The 25088-nt window shown below is 20.4% G+C and overlaps 3 protein-coding genes across 10 annotated transcripts; 2 read left to right on the forward strand and 1 right to left on the reverse strand.

Annotated features, from left to right (window-relative positions):
- Positions 1-527: 527 nt before the first annotated feature.
- Positions 528-5046, forward strand: LOC122712443 (integrator complex subunit 2). Its single transcript, XM_043932131.1, has 5 exons — positions 528-1104; positions 1200-3289; positions 3677-3881; positions 3960-4266; positions 4441-5046. The coding sequence occupies exons 1-5, from the start codon at positions 821-823 to the stop codon at positions 4891-4893; spliced, it is 3339 nt and encodes a 1112-aa protein (XP_043788066.1). The 5' UTR covers positions 528-820; the 3' UTR covers positions 4894-5046.
- Positions 4531-21024, reverse strand: LOC122712442 (SUN domain-containing ossification factor). Of its 8 annotated transcripts, none has more exons than XR_006346340.1 (8): positions 20526-21024; positions 17710-17887; positions 17453-17568; positions 15488-16071; positions 12856-14771; positions 11544-12615; positions 10883-11012; positions 4531-4660 (listed from the first exon to the last, which is right to left on the reverse strand). XR_006346340.1 is itself a non-coding variant. In XM_043932129.1 (8 exons), exons 4-8 carry the CDS (start codon positions 17773-17775, stop codon positions 11338-11340), a joined length of 3960 nt encoding a protein of 1319 aa, XP_043788064.1. In that variant the 5' UTR covers positions 17776-17887; positions 18575-18664; positions 18956-19059; positions 20526-20585; the 3' UTR covers positions 10610-11337. The 8 variants fall into 8 exon arrangements, 6 of the variants coding, with proteins under 6 accessions (XP_043788064.1, XP_043788065.1, XP_043788061.1 ...); XM_043932129.1 differs by lacking the exon at positions 4531-4660 and adding exons at positions 18575-18664; positions 18956-19059 and having other exon boundaries at positions 10610-12615; positions 20526-20585; XM_043932130.1 differs by lacking the exons at positions 4531-4660; positions 20526-21024 and adding exons at positions 18575-18664; positions 18956-19059; positions 19149-19185 and having other exon boundaries at positions 10610-12615.
- Positions 21025-22490: 1466 nt separating this feature from the next.
- Positions 22491-24911, forward strand: LOC122712477 (dual specificity mitogen-activated protein kinase kinase 6). Its single transcript, XM_043932188.1, has 7 exons — positions 22491-22699; positions 22895-23067; positions 23301-23466; positions 23554-23790; positions 23885-24064; positions 24324-24541; positions 24613-24911. Exons 2-7 carry the CDS (start codon positions 23003-23005, stop codon positions 24746-24748), a joined length of 1002 nt encoding a protein of 333 aa, XP_043788123.1. The 5' UTR covers positions 22491-22699; positions 22895-23002; the 3' UTR covers positions 24749-24911.
- Positions 24912-25088: the final 177 nt, after the last annotated feature.

The raw sequence follows: 25088 nt of genomic DNA on the forward strand, positions 1-25088 counted from the left end.
AAAAAGAAATTTTTAAATTTCTTTATTTTTATAGATTTCAATATACAGAATTCAAAAACAATAGTCTTAATTGTCAGAATTGGAATAATTCAAAAATTATTTGTATACAAATTTGTAAATTTTTTCAAATTTTTGTTGAGTTATGTTAGTTAATTATAATGTCATATTGAATTTATTTTTACTCAATCTAATTGGAGGATAGAAATACTAGCATGCGATAAATTCAAATTATTTTTCTTTGTTAAAGAATGCAAATATTATTTTTTATTTAATTTAAATGTTAATTACATATTAAATAAAGCTAATATTTTTGAAATCTATTTGTTAATGTTTATGAAATAATATAGAAAAGTCTAAAATTTTTAGTGCTTTAAAATAATCCAATAAAATTTAATCCAATATTTTTAGTATTTTTATATTTTTATTATTTTTAAATTATGTTTTACTATATATTATAATTTTAATTTAATTTCATAAATAAATAAGATCATATATATTAGTCAAAAAAATTCCGAGTAATTTTTCCATCTAATTCTATACACACGTGGCGGTACGAATAGATGACAGATTTATGTTACTTAACCTAATTGAAGTTGAACGAAATAATACTTTTGATTAATTTAAATTATTAATTCTATGAATTTAATAAATACTAAAAAATATTTTATTCGCAATACAATTTTATTTATAAATATAGTTTTAATATAAATATATATATCGTGACAAATAAAAGTATAATTACATTAGCTCATAAACTTACTTTATAGTATATAATTTTCATATTTAATCAATTTAAATCAATAACAAATAAATAATAATCATGCAAGAAAGTGCTTGTGTATCACCACGGGTTTTTACTGCAATACAAAATGTGGACATACCGGTTTTAGCTGTATGTTCTCATAAAGAAATACGACCAATTTTACCATGTTTAGTTCGAATGAGCCTTATATCTCCATTAGATGTAACAAAAGAATGTGTAGAACAAAGAAAACAGGTCTTGACAATATTATCTGGAATTGAATCAGTAAATTCAATAATTGCATTACTTTCAATTGATTTTCATGCATTAGAAACAGATGTTCGAAAAGAACAACAATTAAGGTTAGTTTTATTGTTGACATTTTTTTTCAGTATTGTTAAATATATCATAAATTATATAAAATATATTTATAAGAAAAATGTAATTTTTTTTTTAGACAAAAGATGGGAAGTTTACAAAGAGATAGTGTACTTACTCAGTCACTACAAAGTGGTCTTGCTTTGGAATTTGAACGCAGTGAGTCTACTAGAAGAATAAGATTAGTATTGAGTGAATTATTATATATAGCTTCTCAAGTACAAGAACAACAAAAAAATCAAGAATTTCAAATTAAGCAATCTGATTTATTTGATAATGCAGTATATATGGAAGAGATTAGTTATGTGATTTGTGTTGCTTTATCAGAATTACCAACAGTATTATCAATATTGGATATAACAGAAACATTATTACATGTTAAATATGGTCCAGAAATAATTTGTTGGATAGTTGCTAATATTCCTGATAGTTTTTCTGAAGTTTGTGCACATTTAATAGCTAATGGGGAAAGGCAAGAAGAATCAGCATTAGGCAGAATTAGAACAATGGCTTTGACAATGCTGTGTCAAATGAACCCAAGTCAAGCATTAGCAGTAAGAGCCAAGTGTGTAGAACTTTGTAGAATGCCTGCTTTAGCAATAACATTAAGTTTGGAACATGAAAATATAAATAATACATTAGCAGAAAGTGATATAGTTGCTTTTGTATCAGGATTATTACTTGGTAGTGATCAACAAGTAAGAACATGGATTGCAATGTTTATTAGAAATGGTCAAAAACGTAAATGGGAATCTCATACAGCATTACAATCTTTAAGAGAAGAATTACTTAAGCGATTACAAGCAATGACTTCTCAAAATGCGGGTCAATTACCAGAAAGTCAAGTTGTTCAAGCTAGTGCATTATTACGTCTTTATTGTGCATTAAGAGGCATTGGTGGTATTAAATTTCAAGATGATGAAGTAGCAATGATAGTGCAATTACTGACATCTCATCCTCCTCCATCACCAGCTGGTGTAAGATTTGTCTCTTTAGGTCTTTGTATGCTTATTGCATGTTCTTCCTTAATAGGTCATCATAATCTTGAAAAGCGAAGTATAGAATGGGTGCAATGGCTTGTACGAGAAGAAGCTTATTTTGAAAGTGCTAGTGGTGTAACAGCAAGTTTTGGAGAAATGTTACTTTTAATGGCAATACATTTTCATAGCAATCAATTATCAGCTATTTGTGAACTTGTATGTGCAACTTTAGGTATGAAAATACCAATTAGACCAAACAATTTAACTAGAATGAAGCAAATTTTTATGCAAGAAATATTTACTGAACAAGTTGTTACTTCTCATGCTGTAAAAGTACCAGTAACAGCCAATTTAAATGCTAACATTCCAGGATTTTTACCTGTTCATTGTATTCACCAATTATTGAAGTCAAGAGCATTTGCTAAACATCGAGTACCCATAAAAAATTGGATTTATAAACAAATTTGTAATAGTGTGCCACCATTGCATCCAGTTCTTCCTGCTTTAGTTGAAGTGTATGTTAATTCAATATTAGTAACAAATAATAAAACATCAGAACATACAAACAAACCAATTACTGAAGATGAAATTAGAAGAGTATTTCAAAATAGTATTTTTGGTGCAAATTTTGATTTTAAGAAAAATATTAACAATCTTCCTCAAATTGAAACAGATGGTATGGATATCGATATTTCAAAACCTTCTCTTACATCACAATTATTATTATTATATTATTTATTGCTGTATGAAGATGTCAGATTATCTAATATGCATACTTTTATATCACAAGATAGAAAAGTTAAATCATATTCAACTGAATTTTTATCTGAATTACCAATAAAATATTTACTTCAACTGGTTCAAAGAGATCAAATGAATTATGCTGGTTTATTTTCTCCTCTTCTTAGACTACTAGCTACACATTTTCCTCATCTCTCACTAGTAGATGATTGGCTTGATAATGAAATGATTAACATTGATTCTACAGTAACAAATTATGAAGATGTAAAAATTACTGATATCATGATTATTGAAACATTTTCTCATATTCAAACATGTCCTTCAAGAACAGGAAGACTTCTGAGACAATTAATGTTAATGAAACCAACTGATATTTGGCCACATGCTGAAGTTCTAATTCATTACTTTAAAGCAACATTAAGTCCAAGAGTTCCTAGATATATTCAAGGTAATAATTCATTTCTTTAAATAAAATATGAAAATTACTATATCAATGTTTTGTGTTTTGAAGTAATTTTGAAAGTAATTCCTTTTTCAAAATATCAAAAATCAAAATATTTTTTAATATATATTTAATATATATTATTTTAATTAGAATATTATTAATTTATTTTATTAATTCATAATAAAATAATGTACAATTTATAGTAGATTTTCTCTTTTTAATATTTTCTTACATTTAACATAAAATAAAAATATAATATTTAATTTATAACTAATAACAAAATAATATTATATTATTAATATTATTATTACTTTTTTATAAATGTATATATAAATATTATAATACATTATTAAATATATTTATAATAATAAATTAATTTAATTGTTTCAGAATTATATAAACAAATATGGCTTAGACTAAATACAGTTTTACCAAGATGTTTATGGGTTTTATCGATAAATGCTTTATTGATAGAAAATTCTCTTGTAAAAAATGTTTTTTTAACACAAGAAAATATTGTATTAGATCCTTTACAAGTATTGAGATGTGATACAAGAGTTTTTAGATGTGCTCCAATTTTATCTGTTATTTTAAGGTACAAAAAAAAAAAAAAAGAATTGAATAAGCATTTAATACTTAGTTAATATCATTATTTTCTAATAAATATTTTTAGAATATTACAAGCTGCATTAGCAGCCTCTCGATCTCAATTATCTAGACATATACAAGATAAACCATTAACAGAAAAAATTGGCCAATTATCAAATGAAGCTGAAAGAGAAGATTTAAGAACAGCATTAGTGGCAGGTCAAGAAAGTGCAGCTGTTCAAATATTATTAGAGGCATGTTTAGAGACAGAAGAAGATAGAGAAACTCCTGGACAAATGTGGTCATTAAGAGAAATACAAAGTATAATCTGTTCATATTTACATCAAGTATTTATAGCAGATCCATCATTGGCTAAATTAGTCCATTTTCAAGTATGTGTATTTAATTAATTTTTATTTTTTCTTATTAATAAATAAAATATATTTAATATTAATTGTTAATATATCATTATTATATATAAATTATTTATAATTATTATATAAAATATAATTATATATATAATTATATATAAAATTTATTATAATATATCATTATAATGTTTATAGGGTTATCCAAGAGAATTATTACCTATTACAGTTACTGGTATTCCTTCTATGCATATTTGTCTTGATTGGATTCCTGAATTATTATCACAACCAGAACCAGAAAAGCAAATTTTTGCTGTGGATTTAGCTTCATATCTTGCAATTCAATATGCTTTACCAAAGGCTTTAAGTGTTTCTCGTTTAGCCATTAATACTTTGATAACACTTTTAGGAGTATTATCTGCTAAAGACAGAGTGATTTTATTTATGCCTGTATTACCAGCATTAACACGTATATGTTTAGCTTTTCCGCCATTAGCTGAAGATACTACAGGTTTATTATTACAACTTGGAAGAGTTAATTCTGCACAAGCAGCTTTAGGAGATAAATCTGCAGATATTTTATGTCATGAAGTTAATGAGACCTTTTGTATGTTATTACAAAAAGCAATATTACAATCACAAGTATATTAAAACATATTTAATTTTTTTGTAATAATTATGACTATTTAGTTTATTCTATTAACAGTTTATTCTATTTAGTAAAACATTTGAATTAGTATTCAATAGTTTTTAAATATCAGTTTATTATTATTATATTATTATATTTTATAAAACTAAAATAGTACTTATTAAGTTTTTTTTAAATATTTGTTTATATATTTAAATAATTGTTCTACTGAATAATTATATATATATATCATTATTCATAATTATTTAAATCATAGTTTTTAAAATAAAAAAAATGAAAAAATTAAGTATACTATTAAAGTTATTCATTAAACCAAAATAAATGTAATTAGTTTATGACATAATGAGCTGTAAAATTAAAAAAATTTACTTGACTGATTATTTATTATTATTGAATGAAATATCTTCTAATTAATGAATTTATTTTTTGGACAAATTGTTACTTTAATAATATTTTCTTTCATGTATCTTTTTCATTTGTTTTTATATATCTATTAAAGTAAAAAAATGTATAGATAAAAAGTCTATTATTAATTTAATGAAATTAAATTATATATGTGGATTGATATCTTAAAAAAAGAAATAACAATGATTTAATTTATATCATTTATGTTAAGTACAATAATACTTTTTGTATTAAACATGTCCCTTTTTAATGATTTTAAATTAACTTAATTTTAAAATGGTATTATATTATTTTAATATCTTATATATATGTATTTGTAATTTCAAAAAAGTTTCAAACTTTTGATTATAATTTATTATAGAATTAAGTTCTATCAATATATTTTTAAATTTTATTTAATAAAATTTGAGTTTTAGATTTAGATTTAGATCTAATAATAGATAAATAGAAAAAATGTTCCTATGAGATCAAATTTAATTGTAAAATTACATATTAATTATAATGTATGATGTACATTGCATATAAAATATGTATAAAATTTGTATTTTTCATGTACTATTTTTACTTCACTCACATTTAAAAATACTTTTTGTATAATTTTTATAAATAAATATATTTTAAAAAAATATAATACTATTTAATAGTATCATTTTTAATATGCTTCTTATTCTATAATATGCTTCCATAATATTCATCTATTTAAAATAGAAAGTATTTTTCTTCTGTTAACTTTAATTTTAAATTCTAATTTATTTTTAAATAATATATATATGCAATAATATATATACAAAATAGCACAACAATAAATAAAGATTATACAAATTAATATTTAACACCAATTTAAATTATTTTTACTTTTAGTAAATTTTTATACTTTAAATAAAGATAATACATAAAATATTAATAAAGTAAACAAAAATATGAATATTACCCAAAAAATATAAAAAATTTTTTATTTTTAAAATCAAATTATCTGAAATTCATATATATATATATATATGTACATATGTGTAATATATTTTTATATTATATGTACAAAAAAAATTACAATAAATTATAGAATATAAAATAATTGGATATCGGTAAATTAAAAAAATATTTTATAGAAATTATATCAGAAATTTCAAAGAAAAATTTACAAAAATATATATATGAAAAGAGCATATGAGAAACATTTGAGAAGAAAGTTTGAAAAGAAAATATTATTTTTTAAATTTTTTAAATGATATTGGCTTATGTTTTTATATTAAATTTCAACTCGAAGCAATTATTAAAAAAAAATTAAAATATATATTTTTATATTATTTATAATTAAAAATTATTTATATTATTAAAAATGTAAAATTTTTTGGTAATTTATTCAGAGTTATTTATTCGAAAAATTAATGAACTCAAAATATAAAAGTATATAAATTTTAAAGAAATTCGAAATATATCATAATGTACATCTAGATATTGTAGAGAAATTTAATTTTATTTAATTATTTTTTAATTTTTATTTATAATTATTTACATATGTAATTTATAATTATTTACAATTACTTACATATGTTGAAAAACTTGTAATTTAAAAATTAAATCCTTAAAATTTATTAAAAAAACTAATAATAAACTATTTAAATTGTTGAATTTAAATAAATTTAATGTAAAAAAAATTATTCTGATATTTAAAAATTTCTTTATCTGGCCATTTTTATCTTTTTATTAATATAGATGTATGGATTATATGAAATTCTATTATGATTTTTTTTTCTTAATTATATGTATTATTTAATCAAATAAAAATTTTAACTCATAAAATCAAGCATATAAATGACAAAATTATTTGTAGATTATTTGTCGATTAAAAGTACTCTTATTTCTGATAGATCTATATAATATAATCAAGAAATAGTATTGACCAAAAATCTTATATCTACAAATAAATTCGTATAATACGAATGACAATGAATGAATTAGATGAAACACATATTTTCAATTAAAGAGATCATCGAATGAACTATAGAATCATTCCATTATAACTAATCAATTGACGATTAAAAATATCGTACAAATCTGTTTTCATTTTTTTGATTCTTATTTCACTTGGATTCTTCATTTTTATATCATTTTATAATATTTTTATATTATATGAATCTATATATTCACGTAAAGAAACTTTTAAGTATGTCAATTCAGAAATATAATATAATATAATAATAATATAATAAATATAAAAAGCAATGCGATAGAAAATATGCAGCTCTAATTATTACATTCTATTTCGATATATCTACTTTTTAAAATACAATCAATAGAATTCACATATTTCATTATTGAAAGTTTCAAAAAAAAAAAAATAAATAAAAGATTAAAAAAAGAAAGAATCATATACGTAACGATAATAATAAAGAACAGTTTACCCTCAAACAACACAGGTTCTGTTACATGCAAATATTTTTTGACAAATTTTAGAGTCATCATACATCTATAAATTATAAGTTACATTTCACACACACATATAATATTTTCCAATTGAATCCATTTATACATACATACATACATATAAATAAATATATTACCTATATATATATATATATATATTTTATATCTAATTACTTTTTTAATTAATTTTCTAATTAATTTTAACTTATTTTATTGTAAAAATATACATTGACACAAATATATAATGACATATATACATACATAGTATGTATACAAAATAAAGCTTATGTTCAATAATAAATTATTGTACAGTTAAGATCTTGAAAATGAAAAATTTTATACAAAATATTGGTTATGCAGAAATTGACATTCCTAACCTCCATGTTGTTTGAGAGCTATCTGTACGCCAAAAGCAAATGAAATAGAGCTATAATAAATGATGTGACCGATTTTATAGCATTGGAGCAATCACATATTCACTATTAACTATAAATAGAAATATTAGGAATAATTTTTCTCTCTTAGTATATAACATTTAAAGCAAGTTTAGAAATATAAAATTTAGTATATTCTAAACAATATATATGCACATATATATTATGAAGAAATTTTATATATCAATTCACGATTTTCGATTGTGAGATTCAAAATATTTGATAATTATACAATATAAAAAAAATCAGCTCCAATGATCTTGATTTGCATATAACGTGTAAGGATAATAATTGATTTTCAGTATTGTGAAAACAATCTAATTAATGTTTAAGACTTTAAATATTTGATATTTATTAAAATTTTAATAATATTATTAATAATATTAATTAATTGATAATACAAATTTTGATAAATATTTACAAAATAATCATATTTCCTGATTTCAATGAGATATGTTTTTTGAAAATAACATTCTAAATAATTTTTCATCACATACATTTATATAATCGTCTTGCTTTAAAATAAGATAAATAAAAAGATTTTTAATACTATATATTTATATAGTATTATTTTTTTTTTTTTAACAATTTAACCGATTTCAGATTAAATTGAAGTTAGATTTCAATTTATAATATCTAAAAAATGTCATAGTCAATTTTATTCATTTTTATTTTATTTCAATAAATATAAATATATATTGAACTTTGTATTTTTAAAATTTTTTAAATTAAATTAATTAATTAAATTTTTTCACAATCTATAAAGAACAATCTTTTAATAAATTGATAATTAATTTTTTATTATTTAGAAAGAATTTTTAAGCGACATAAGAAGAAGTTTGAAAAAAATAAAGATAGAAGAAAATAAATAAAAATGGAAAAATAAATAAAGAAATAGAAAAGGAAATAAGAGGAACAAGATAAAGATAAATTAAAAAATGAAAGGAAAAATAGAAATATAATGAATAAAATATATGATACATTAGATAATTTAATATATAATAATAGCAAGCATCAAGAAAAGCATATAGAAGATAAAGAAATTAAGATTAAAATAATAAAATAAAAAAATATATGTATAAATAAGAGAAAGAAGAAAGAAATAAAAAATAGACACAAATTTACAAAGGAATTCATAAAGAATAAATAAAAAAAATGATTTTTCTTTTAAATTATCAAAATTTTTTGTTAACAATTTTCTAATAAATAATAATCAATAGTTAATACTTTTTGAAAATTATTCAGAATTGTTATTTCTTTCAGATAGTTCAGATCATTAGAAAATTAAGGTTATTAGAGCTGATTTTAATCTAGACTATATAAGTACCAAATGTTTTTAAAAGATGTCCTAGATATGACTACATCAATTCATATTATCTCGTAATAATATATCTAATTTACGATCTCAATATATGTCTTGCATTTATTATACTATGTACAGAATTGAACTACAATTCGCGAAAATGCGCGGAAATACATTTATGTATACGAACGCACACAACAATGAAACAAATTAATTTTTATGGACACATATAATTATATTGCAGAAAAATTGTTTATGTGAATATGTATGAATCATTTAGAACAATAGATTACTGTTTTAATGGATATGTAGATATTCTCACAGACAATGAAATAAATAAATTCTTATGAGGGAAATTATACGAATATATGCGAATTTTTTGTCAAATGCACGAATTTAAAAAAATACGCATTTAAAAAATCTCTCATTAAAATTTTTATTAAGAATGAGATATATCATAAATATATTCAATTAAGATCTACTAAGTTCAATGAAAAAAGTTTTTTAAATATTTTAAATTAAGAAATACATAACAAAAATGACTTTTATTTATTATTTATTATTTATCCAATTTTAATCGTGAGTTATTAATTTACCCAATTTTATGATTAAATATAATGTTTCTGTAATATAATCACATATAACTGTATAATCATATATAATTGTATAATAATATATTATAAATATCTTCATAAAGAATATTTAAATTTATTGAATAAAAATTAAAATTATTACATGAAAATTGACAAAAGTCATTTTTGTTATGAATTTTTCAATCATCAAACATTCTATTAAGAAAAGTATCATAATGCATTTATAAGTACTTAAAATTACAGTTGATACTATGGGATTTCGATTGGAATGGAAAAATTGGATGAACTTAAATAAAATTTCGAAATTTTTATATTGTTGTTATTCTAAAAAATTCTAGATGTGAAAAATATGAAAATTTTGAAATCTCATCTGATCACATCCAAATTAATCTATAATTTCAGAATTTCTATAATTTTTAAATATATCTTTAATTTTAAATATTTACAAATTTTTCAACTATATTAATATAACAGAATTTTGATAACAAAAAATCTATGCAAAAAATAAATTCTTGTGAATTTTTATTCTTTTTTTTTTTTTTTCAAGAAAAGATTTCAAAAGTTTCAAAATCCCAAATAAATATCAAGATTCCCACACTTTTAAAATTTATAAATTCAATGATTTTCATGCATTAGATTCGTTAATTTTCCAATTGATTGTAGCATGAACACGAGCGAAAAATCAAACTCATTTTATTGATAAGCATATTGTAAATTTATGCATTATTTAAACATAACTATTTTTTATTTTTAATTTTTAACTATGCATAAGAATTTATTTGTTTGATTGTTCGCGCGTATAAAAATAAATACATATCTACTAAAATAATACCTTGTTTCAGAAGAGCAACTCGTGCGAATTTATATCCATTGTAACCATATAGAACATTCTCTGTAGATAGCTTATACAATGATAAATATACAATGTTTCTGAAGATAGTCCGCGATCAGTTGGTGAAGGTCTATAACATATGGATATATATATATATATACTGAAAGTCTGAAAGTTCATGGATATTGTATATTGTTATATTGTATTTAGGTGATACTAAAATTATACATATTACAAAACTTCACTAACTAACCGCGATCTGTCTGCAGATATCTAAAACCCTTATATGAGGGTATATGTTTACAGACAATGTCTGTAAATCTATACACACCTTAAATGACTTCATATGAACAAAGCATTCAAACCAAGCATATTATATGCTTTAATAAAAGTCATAAATTTCAATATTTTCAAGTTATTTTTTCAACCAACTATCGTTGGCAAACCTATTTTAATCAAAAAAATTTTCTCACCATTTTCCTAAAACTAGTATTTTTTTTTTCCTTTTTTTTTGATATTGATGTTACACTACTACTTCTAGATTCATCACTTTGATCCATTAACAGACCATTACTGCTTGTTTCAATATCAGGATCAATATTTTCTGAAGAAGGTTTTGAAGAAATAAGACTTACTTGTACAGTATTATCATTAGAATCACCTGAATTTTTATTCCATTCTTCATTCATATCATTTGAATAAGATTTTCTTTTCTTTCTTGTACTTAAAGCAGTTTTCATAAAGGAAGATGTTAAGCTTGTATCCTTTAATATGCCACTAATATTTAAAAGATCTTCAGATTCAATGGCAGTTTGTTCAGTATGATGAACTTTTTCTGGAAACACATTTGATGACAACAAATTTGATTCATTTGAATTTTTAACATATGAACTATTTAATTCAGAATTTTGAATAGAATCTATTTTAGAATTATTAGTACATAACATCATATTACATCCTGTTTTGTGAACATCATTGAACCACTCAATTGTATTTTCTGAGATCCAATTAAACTTTTCACAAACTTGTTTTTGAGAATCATTTGAATGTAATACTTCAATAGACGAAACAATTTCTGGTGTTATGTTCACTTCATGTGTAACATCTATTTGATTTCTGTACTGTGTAATTGGATACATGTTGATATCATTATTTACATTTGTTTGATTACTAATTGATGTGGTTGTTTTTTTACGTTTCTTTTTTTTTTCCTTTTTTATTTCATGAGATTTATCAATAATCATTAATTCACGATATGTACCCGTAATGTTAGAAGCTATTTCGCTTGGTCTTCGCTTTTTTGTTTTTTTCATATGTGAATTAAAATTCTCTGCACTTTTACGACGCATCGCATCTTTTTCTGACTGTCGTTTTATTTTTATTTCAGCTCTTTTATGGCTACTTCCCCAACAATAAATCAAAATTAAATATATCACAAGAACTTCTGAGCATATTAACAACATATGTTGACCTATCATAGAAATTTTTCCACGCCAACTTTCACGATCATATAAAAGATCTTTTATTGAATTAGAAAGATTAACGACTTTTTCTTTTAAAATAGCAATTTCTTCTATTCTCTTTGTTTCACGTTCATCTCTTTTTCGTGTTTCTTCATTCATTGCTGAGACTGTGCGTTCAAAAGATCTTTGCATTTCTTCTACTTGCTTCTTATATCGACGACTTAATTCTTCTAAGTACTGTCCACTTAAAGACATATTAATCTCTAATGCCTAATAAAAATAATAATATTATTAAAACTTATTTTATATATTATATATATTATATTATTTTAATATATATTATGTACATAATATATATTATGTAATATATATTATGTATTATAAGATATATAAGACAAATGTTATATTTTTTCATAAAAAATACAAATATAAAAATTTAAAAAATTATATAATATTTATTATATATTATATGATAAAAAAATATTATTTATATGATAAATAATTATATACCTTGATTCTATTAGATAGTCTTAAAAAAACAGATTCTTTTTGTGGCTGTGTCACTGAAGTACTTGCAGTAGGACCATTTTGAATATGTGTCGCTTCTCCTTCTAAATCTTTTAAATCAGACAATAAATTGTCAAACATTAAAGAATCTTGAGAAGGTAACTTAATTTCTTGATCTGAAATTTCTACTTGTTCTTGTTTTCCTTCTTGTTCCAGATATTCTTTTTCCACTTTATTTGGTATATTAGCGAATTCCAAAGATTCTATATCTGATATCATATCATCATTTGCAAATTCATTGTTATCAGTAGTAGTTATTGAAACAGTAACAGTTGTTTGAGGTGAATTTTCAATAGAAATACTAGAAGTTGTAAATGACTCTTCAGAAGCCTTCAAAATTGAATGTTGACCAACATTTAAAGATACAGGAACAGTTGTTAACACTTCAGTTTGAATAGTTTCCTCAATTTCTAAAATTGGTATTGATGTTTCATTCTTGATTTCTTCTTTTCCAAAAGTTTTAGTAGGTTTTATTTGTGAAGCTATATTTTTAAAACTAGATGAAATTTCGACAGGTGTGCTGGTGAATTTGCTAGTTTTTATAGATAATTCTTGAGTATCTTTTTTAAGCTCCTGAGAAGATGTATATATATTTGAATTTGAAGTACGTGTTGCTGTATAATGAAATGATTTGACTGTGTTACTATTGGAATCTTCTTTATCTCTATCTGATATATCTTCCTTAATAATTTCTTTAAAATTATCAAATTGTATTTCATGGCTTGCATTCATTACCATTTTACATTCTTTTATTGCTAATATATTACAAAGTGCCGCGATATATTCAGATTTAAGTATAGACGTTATAAATGTTAATTGAAAATGCAAATTTGAATTAAATACCTCATCAAATTTGTCATATTTTTCTGTTTTTTTTATATTTTCATTTTTTTCTTTTATTTCTTTCTTTGCAAAAGTTTCAAATTCTACACCATGAATTTTACAAAGTCCATTTTGTCTTAAAGTTCTATTCACAAGATCAATTTTAAGCAATTCATTTAACTGTTTTTCCTTACAACTAATTAATTGAAAAACTTTTGCAAATTTTTGATCTGAACAATGATCACAAAGAATAGTATATCTTGGTGTAGTACAACTATCAAAAGAGTTTTCAAGAATGTTACCACTATCTATACTTTGTTGAATTTTTGTAATGTTATTACAAGTCAAATCACTAGACTTTACTAATACTTCAGCTGCCTTCTTCATAATACTTAATACAGCATCTCTAGCACTACCAAACAAATTTCTTGGTGGTTCACCATTTTCAACATCCAAAACTTCTTCTTCATCACTATCTTCTTCATCATCTACATTTATATGCGTTTCTCTCGGAATTTGATTCTCTGTTTCTGTTTCAAGAACTTCAAATTCACTAGTACCATAAGCGCGAAATAAAGAAATAGGACAAAAATGTTCAGATCCATAATAAGTTTGAAGTTCCACTTTTATAAATTTTCCAAAAAGATGTGGTTGTAAAGCAAAATTTTGGATATCTTTTACATTTTTTGCAGTAAATTGACCAACTGGACTCCAATCTCTAGTAGGAAAACGATCACTTATATAAACTGAAAAATCTTTTGGTGATGAACTGAAAAGCTCAAAATTGGCTAATTCAATTTTCTTGGCTTGAATTGCTTCACAAAGTTCTACCACGAACCATATACGTGATGTACATGTATTAAGCATATATTCATCTCTAGTGGAAACTAAAACGCTTCTAACGCTTCGCGCTTCTGGATTTGCAGCTACAATTTTTGCACCACAATCTGGAGAAGCATAGTTTTTAGAACGAATTTTCATTCCACCGATTCCTCGTGTTGGTGCTCCAGAATTCTGAACAGATACATTTGGATGTGCTATACAAAAAATATAAATATTTATAAATAAATGAACTTATAATTAAAAAAAATTAAATCAAAAACATTGTAGATATTCAAAATAATAAAATAAATATATATAAAATAGTTAATATAATTAAAAATCAAATCAATATTGATAATATAATCAATGAAAAATAAAATTTAAAAAAAAAAAAAATAATATTATATCAAATAGCAAAATTTAATACAAGAAATTTTTTTTATAAACAATAAAATATGATTTTAAAAAATATCATTTGAAAAAATATCAAATTTTATATTATTATATATTTTATATTATTATTTAAAATATATGTATATTTTTAAACATATTTGAAAAAGAAATAAAAATTTCAAATAGAATTGTGAATTAGATATGCAAAATAAGTAAAAAAATTTTGTAATTTTTTTTGCAAAAAAAAAGTTATTTTTAAAAATAATATATATATATATATATATATAATTATATTAATATATATATTATATATATATATATTAATATTATTTTTAAAAAAAAATAATATTTATTTGAAATTTTATTGAACTTTATAAAAATATATTTATTGATTTTTATTGAAATATTTCAATAAAAAAAATGTTATGAAAGAAAGTTTGTTATGTTATATAATAAAGATTGTACTAATTTTATAATTTTTAATATTTTAATAATAATATTCAATAATAATTATTGAATTTATATAAATAGTACTTACTTTTTTTCCTTTCAGCTTCTTCTAATCTTTTTTGTGTCCATTCACTAAAAGATGGAATATCTTCATGTGGATTTGAAGATCCTACAGATGCAATTCCTTCACCAAAAACAACTGCAGCAGTTTCATCTCTATTATCTCCTACTAATCGGGCTTTAGCATCAGTATCACTTAATTCTGGAGTTGTTGTCATTTTATTGCAAATTTTAGAAATTTCATCTTTAGTAGGAAGTACTTTAATATTATCTTCAACTTTTGAGTCTGATCCATCAGTAACAATAGGTGTTTGTTCAGCTCTTACTATTACTACTTCAGGTGTTTCTTCTTCCCTAACTGAATTTGTCAATAATAAAGATTCTATGTTGAGACTATTTGTTTCATTAGGTTTTTCAGTAATTTCATTAATAATAGATGGTGCTTGTATACTAGAGAGAATTTCTTCTTGTTCTTTTTCTATTTTTTGTCCTATATTTCTTAATTTCTTGCTTTTTGAAAACTCAGAATTAAGATTCGATTCTGTTAAACTTTGTGATTCTGTTACAGTCGTATTCATCAAAGTTAAAATTGTTTGTTCATGTTCAGAAATTCTGTAACAGAGAAAACTAAATGTATAAATATTTTTGATAATTTGCATAACTTTTTTTACACAAAATAGTTAATTTATGAAATAGTTAATAATATAATTCAAAATAAATATTTTTTATTTAAAAAAAAATCAGTAATCAAATTTTTTTATTTAATGTTAATTTATTTAAAAATTTTAAAACTTTTATATTAATATGATTTAAAATTTTTTAAATGGAATTTAAAAAACTTTATCAAATTTATTTATATTTAATAATTTAAAGAGATGTTTAGAGTAATACACAATATCTTTTTTTATTGTTTGAACTAAAACATATCAAAAATGTTGTATTTTTAATCATTTAATTTTTTTCTTAATTAGCAGTAATATTTTTATCATAAAACTAGTTGAAGATTATTATAATTATTATTATTCTTTTCTATATAATAAAATTTTACAATTCATTTTATTATAATAACTTATATAAAAATAAAAATAAATAACATATTTACATTTTTCTATCTAGATTTTTTTTTTTGTTTTTTTTTTATCTTCTTCATTTCAATTTATTCACTTAATCACAAACATTATCTTATCAATTATTTTCTTATCTTTTGTCTTAATTCTCAGATACAAATCATTAATTATTTTGTACTTTTTTTGATTATAATTTTAATAAGATTATTAGAAAATCAAATATTTTATACATTATTACGATCATGTTGTAATATTTTTTAAATTCTTCTCATTGTTTCAGTATTTTTATGTATAATATATTGAATAAATTTGAATAAATTGTATATACATAAGGATTTTTTCAAATTAATCATGATTTTAATAGTCTCATATAGATATCATGGTAATATTCATGTAAAAATAAAAATTTTTAAAATGCAAATATTATTTTAGTAAAATACATAAAAATTAAAGTCAATTATATATTTCTGTAAAGATTTATTTATTTTTCATTCATTATACATTGAAAACATTCTACAAGAATATATATAAATATAAAATAAATTTTTTTCTTTATCATAATTAATTCAAAGATTTAAATATTTTGAATTTTTATTTTATCATTTTATTTCTTAATTTTTTCATTTAATAACTATAAAATTTGAATTGAAATTCTAATAAGAAAAACTTTTGAAATATATATAGAATTTTACATGGAACATATATAAATTCTAATAGAAAATTTAAATGTATATTTCGATAATTATATTTTAAAAAATTCTAAATAAGAATTAACAATCATTAAGTATATAAAATAATGTTTTTATTTGTAAACAATTCATATTTAAAGATCAGAAACAATATAATAAAATAAATTTTCTTTGTGTAATTAAATATAATAAGATTTTTAAGATTTTTATATAATATTGATAAATATAAAAACTTACTTGGCTTGAGTAAAACTTTCCACTATAATATCTGTATCTTTATAAGAATTCTCTTTTTTTCCTGCTTCACCATTTATGATAGGTTCAAAGTTTGTAGATTCTTCAATATATTTTTCCTAAATTTATAAATATATATTAAATATTTTTACATAGATATATATTTTATAAATAGAAATTAATATAATAGTTTATTTAACGTAATATTTAACATTTTAATATTTTATTATATTTATAACATACTTTATTTTAATCCTTACTTCTAATTTGTGTAGATCGTATAGTTCAGTAATTGGTATAGTTGTATCTAAATTATCAACTTCCATATTGTTTATTAACTCCGTATTATTATCAGTTTCAGATGTTTCATTTGTTTTAAAAGAAGAGTAATAACTGGTTTGTGCATTTTCAGAAGCTACTATGATAAATAAAAGTGCACTGTAAATAAAAAAAGTATTAAATAATAAAAAGGACAAGCTTTAAATTAATTTGAAAAAATATATTTTTCTTATTTTATTTTGAAAAATAAAATAAAATCATCTTAAAACAAAGATAAATATATAATAATCTAAATATAATAATAAATATCATAAATTTAATCAATCTAAAATTTTATAAAACTTTTAAAAAATTATTTTTATATGAAAATAATAAAAAGCATGAATTGTTCAGCATAAATATTTGCATTTATTTTGTAATAAACTATATTTAAAACAAGAAATAAAAATTTAAAAATATATATTATGAAATAAATTTAACTTATATTTTTATAAATAATTTATATATAGCATCAATTGTATTAATGTTGTATTAATGTAAAGGATCAGGATGAAATGAAAATCATAATATAAGTAAAAAAAGCTATTTTTTATATAAAGAATTAAGTAAAAAATTTATTATAAAATTTTGTTTTCTAAGGCTTCATTTCCAAAAAAATAGATTTTAAAAATTTATCAAATATATGATTTATAAACATATAGCAATGAATGTTCTGTATCAAAAAAAGTACTTTTATTGATGAGAAACTATTTAATTTAACAAAATAGAGCACTGTCATAATTTAGATCAGTTATAAGTTCTGAGATTAAAATTATTTGTGTTAAATCAATCGCGTTGGTACAGTACCTTCTAATCGCCACATTTTAACCCCTTGATTTTCACTTATGAGAGCATATCAAACAGCAGGTATAAAAAGATGTTGAAAATATTATACAACTGAAACAAAAAATCATGCAAGAATTTGAAAAATTAAAAAGCGAAAACATATTAGAGTCCATTAGTTTTTCTTTAATTTAAAATATTGAATTATATATGCAACAACAGGGATAACATTTCCAACAATAAAAATAATAAAAACACAAATAATCTGCAAAAACCTGTTGTATCATTTGAATTATATTAGTATCAACATTTTTAATAATATGGAAAAAAATATTCATTATCAATAAAAGAATTATTATAGCCAACTCATATTCAATCACAAATAATATAAAGAAATACTCTTACTATAGATTATTGAGAAGAAGTCCTCTGAAAGGAATGCAGGTTTCAATGGATATTTGTGATAAAGGGAAATCATAATAAAATAGGCATAGATATTGGCCTCATATCTACAAACAAAATCATAATAGCATCTCATGTAGGTGAATAAGAAGGGAGCTGAATATTTCTCAGCTATATACATAATATATTTACTTACATATATATAATATATATCTGATGAATTATCAATCAATAATAATTATCAATAAATCAATTTTCTTGGAAATAAAGCTTTATATAAAAATTTCATGATAAATTTTTTACTTATTTTTTACAAAGAATCATTCTCTATTTAATGTACTATTATTTTTTATTCTATTTTTTATCCATCTTTTTCTGATAAATTCATTATATTAAATATGTTAACATATGGATTAATAAAACAAAATAAAAAGAAAGATATATAATTAATATTAATATTTAATATTATACAAGATAAATTATCCAAAATTGAAACATATAATATTGTTGTTTCATTTAATTAAAATCTTTTAAAAAATATATAAAATCTTTTAAAAAAGATAATTTTATTTATTTCTTAAAATAAAATAAATCAAAATTAAAAATAATATCTTAATAATATTAAGTTTTTTTATTTTCATATTTTTGATATGATAATTTTTGTTTTGCTATTATTTGATAAGAATAATAATAGAATAATAATTATTTCCTATGCCTACATATATATATATATATATATATATTATTTTTGTATTAATATATATATAATACAAAAACTATACAAAATACTAAACATCATAAATGTAGATAGATTATCTGTTTTGTTTTTTAGATAAAAAAAAATTAATATTATATTACAAAAATGATAATTTTTTTAAAATCAATATCTTATAATATTTTTTAATATTTTTTTTTTCTATTTTATAATATAAAAAGATATAAATCTTATTTTAAAACAATAAATAATTTGAAATTATAAATATTATATATGATTTTTAGAAAGATAATTTTATTATTTATAAAAATAATTTTATTATAATACTATACAATGTATTTTTAATAATTATTTTTTTCAAAAAAAACATGATATAAATAAAATTAAATCTTTTCTTATATAAACTATTCTAAAATATTTTTATTAAATTTTGCATAACTTAATATACATTTTACACTTAATTTTATGACATCATAAAAGAATATTTGCAATAAATTTCATATAACATTTATTTTTATTTATTTGTAAATTATTTGTATATAGTTTGTTAAAAAAAAACTTAACATATTTTTTTTTATCTTTAAATTAAATATTTTTATATTAAAATATTAAAGAAAAATATTAAAATATCTTAGTGAAAATAAAAAGTATGTAATCAAAATATAAGCAAAAAATATGTTATATTTCAAATTTTCATCTTAAATTTCTTTTTTTATATATAAAAATAAAAAGCAATTGATTAATATTATAAAAATACAAAGAATGCAAATAATTATTTTTATTAAAAATTTTCATTTTTCATAATTTGATTACACATGTATGTAAATTGTTCATGAGGAAAAAAGACAAAATACTTACCTGGAAGCAACTGATATAAAAAGTAATATCTGATACACGTACGTAATATAAATCTTCATTTCTTTAAATGCTTACATTACTCTTCTCATCAAAAATTTTACTGTCAATAAATGGATATTTTTATAAATGTACAAATGTATCATCACTTTACCACTATACTATCGTCACTACCGCCGTTACTACCGCTACCGCTATTATCACCGCTTCTATCACCATGTTCATAACCCCTTTTATAACCATCACTACTATAACAATTACTACGCACCAAAAATCTGACGTGGTACAATTAAGATGGTTCCAATATAAAAAAGATTGAATTATCCATAAATTTATTGCATATCATCTATCGTATTATATTAAAAATCATTTTAAAGGAAATATCACGTAACAAATAATACGATTTTGGAGGAAAAATGTACATTTTATATATACTTTTTATATGTAACGAAACCAGCTGATCCAGTAACGCATGCGTTATAGGCATTTTGTCAATAATTTTATTTAATAATCTTTTACAATATTATATTTGGACAATTATTGGATTATTGGACAATTAAATAATTAATATTTTTTTAATATTAACAATAAAAAATCAAATAAATATTTTTTAAATATTTTAAGTATAAAAATTAAAATTAATTTGTTTTTATAATATTTTTAGATGTATTTTTGTATTTTGAAATTTCTCTATTTATATACATAAATTTCAAATAATTTATATACTTATCATTATTTATATTAATTTTAAATAATTTTCTATAATTTCTAAATAGATATATATTTATATGTAAATCAATTATATATTATTATATTTTATTATTAATATTAATTTTATTATTTATGTTAGAGGTTAAAATAATAATTTTAATTAAAAAAAATCTTTTTAAATATATAATTCAATATTTTAACATCTTTAAACAATTTTAAACAAATTTAAAATTATTATTTTTATTTTTTAATAAATTATATGTTAAAATTTCTAAATATTTATTCATAATAAAAATGATTCATAACTATATAAACTTATATATGTTTTTCTTTTTAAACTTATATTAAATTATTTTTCACTAATAATGTATATTTTCATATATATTATATATATTATATATATTATATTTATTATATATATTTATATATTATATCATATTATATTTTAACATTAATTCTATTTTTAATTCTATTTAAATAAATTCTATTTTTAAATAAATAACAATATACAAAAATATAGAAAAGTAAATTCCATTATTATTTTACTAAATAATCATAATATTTTAAGTTGTTTTCAAATAAAAATATCATTAAATATATCAATTTTGTAATATTTAAATGATATATCGTTTGATATATAAAATAATGTACTTTATATAAAAAAATTAAATTAATTTAAAAATTTTTCATTTAATTTGAAACTATTTAATTTTGATTTATAAAATTTTTATTAAATTAATTTACTTAATATATAGCACAAATATTGAAATATCATAATATATATATATATATATATATTTTTTCATTATATTTCATTTACAAAGCATTAATTATTATGATTTTTTAAATACAAAATTAATTTCTTTGTTATTTTTGATAAAGAATTTCTATTTATGAAAGTATTTTATTAATTTTATATTTTTAAATAAATATTGTAAATTAAATTTTTATTTAATAAATAAATTTTTCATTGTTTTATAAATTTTCTAGTTATTAAAAATATTATTAATTAATTTCATTTCAGAATTTTATGAATTTAATATATAATATATATATATATATATATATATATTGATATATTATAAAGTTGAAATAAAACTTTATAAACATATTTAGAAAATTCATATGAATGTGACTTTAAGATTAAGTATTCAATATTTCATATTATATAAATAATTTTAATTTTATTTATAATTTATTAAATGATTTATATTATATATGTATTATTGTATCATGAAATTTTTAAACAAAATATTATAATTCTTTTTTTAAAAGTTTTATACTATATCTGAAATGTATGAAATAAATCATTCAGTTTATAAAAAGCTTAAATGAATTGAAACTGAATTAGCTTTTGTGAGCAATTTCAAGCAAGTATCGGAATTTATTGAAAACTTCATATATGGGCAACGGAAATTTGGAATCTTATCATTATTGTTTTACAATATTATCATGTTATTTATAAGGTATTATGAAAATTATCTTTTAATGATCTCACAATATAGTTATTTTCAAAATAATGTATTTTCAAAATTTTATCCATTAATTTATTCACATTTGTTTACGATAAATTTTTACCATAACCTTCACTTTTCAATGCTTTTTTTAAACTAGTATTTTTATTCCTATACATAAATTAAATATATATATATTTTTTACAGAATATCTATCTGTCACTTATTACAATTTTTTTGAATATGTATTATATTCAATTGCATGTACTGCGACATTTGCAGACTTAATATTATTTATCAATTTTCTATTGAAGTATGGCTGTACGTCGTGGAAAAAGAAATTTGAAATTGCAGGTTTCTGAAGAGACACCTGCACCTGTGTATGTAATATTATTAAATTATCAATCATCAAAATTATTATATTAGCAATATATGTTATTTATTATATGTGTTTGTTTTAAATGATATAATTAATGTTATTATTATTGTTATTATTTATTAATAAGAAATATATTATAATTTGTCAAACATTGTTAATAAATAGATTTTATTATTATTATTATTATTATATATTAAGATAATAAATTCTATATTTGTATTATATATATTGTAGCACACCACCAAGAAATTTAGATAAAAGAACTACAATAACTATAGGTGATAAAACATTTGTAGTAGAAGCAGATGATTTAGAAACAATCTGTATTCTTGGACGTGGAGCATATGGTATTGTTGATAAAGTACGACATAAACAAAGTGGTACTATTATGGCAGTTAAGGTAATAATGTATTTATATATATATATATATATATATATATATATATATGTTGATATTTATAATTCAATTATTTGATCTATTTTATAGAGAATAACTGCAACAGTTAATACACAGGAACAAAAGCGTTTACTTATGGATTTAGATATTTCTATGCGTAGTTCAGCATGCCAGTATACAGTACAATTTTATGGAGCATTATTTAGAGAAGGAGATGTTTGGATATGTATGGAAGTCATGGATATGAGTCTGGATAAATTTTATATGAAAGTGTATAAACATGGACATGCCATTCCTGAAGATATTTTAGGAAAAATTGCCTTTGCAGTAAGAAAACAAAAAAAAAATAAAATAATTATTAATTAATTCATTATAATATTTATTGTAATATTAATTATAATTTTAATTTCAAAAATTATAGGTAGTAAGTGCATTACATTACCTGTATTCACAGTTGCGAGTAATTCATAGAGATGTAAAACCTAGTAATATTTTAATTAATCGAAAAGGAGAAGTTAAGATTTGTGATTTTGGTATTTCTGGATACCTTGTAGATTCTGTTGCCAAAACTATTGATGCTGGTTGTAAACCATATATGGCTGTACGTAATTTTTAAACATTTTTTTAACAAAATTAAATGAATTTTGTGAATAAATTAATCAAAAATAATAAAAATTTATTTGTTATTTTTAATTAATATTTTTATTTTACTTCAATATTAGTTACAAATTTTTTAGATATTGTTTTTGTGAAATATATAATTTATCTAATTAGAAATTTTGTATATTATAAATTTTTATATCTATAAATTTATTCAATAAGTTTATTCAATAAATTCTCCATCATGACCTTTTTTTCAGCCAGAAAGGATAGACCCATTAGGTAACCCTTCACAATATGACATCAGATCTGATGTTTGGTCGTTAGGTATATCTCTTGTTGAATTAGCAACAGGAAAATTTCCTTATGAATCTTGGGGTACACCTTTTGAACAATTAAAACAAGTTGTAAAGGATGAAGCGCCCAAATTACCAGCTGGTAAATTTTCGGCTAGTTTTGAAGAATTTATCAATAAATGGTAAATTTAATTGTCTTTATTATTATTTTAAATTCATTATAATATAGTTCAATTAATGATTATTTTTTCAGTTTAATGAAAGATTATATTGCCCGTCCAAATTATAATCAATTATTGAAACTTGATTTTATCACAGAACATGCCAATAAGGAAACAAATGTTGCTGAATTTGTTGAACATATTTTAGATATTCCTGAAGTTGAATAATCAGCATAGTATACAAATATTTTTATTATAATATGTTACATAATCTTTAATGTAACTTCGTAATGTATCAAAATTATTTAATCAATTCTCTATATCTATTTCCATCAATCATTTATTATTCATTAATGCACTATAATTTGAAATATATTATAAAACAGAATATATGTAACTTTTGTTTAAAAAATTATTTTTTCAAAAGTTCACTTTTTTGTTTATTCAATATGCGATTTATATATAATTTTCATAATAATCTTTTTGTATTAAAACAGGAAGCAAAGTCATGTAAATAACATATAAAATCCAAATTATGCAGATTTACTTAATAAATATAATTGAAATA

Source organism: Apis laboriosa, unplaced genomic scaffold (assembly GCF_014066325.1).
Source record: "Apis laboriosa isolate Shangri-la unplaced genomic scaffold, ASM1406632v1 scaffold202_cov151, whole genome shotgun sequence".
Taxonomy (NCBI): Eukaryota; Metazoa; Arthropoda; class Insecta; order Hymenoptera; family Apidae; genus Apis; species Apis laboriosa.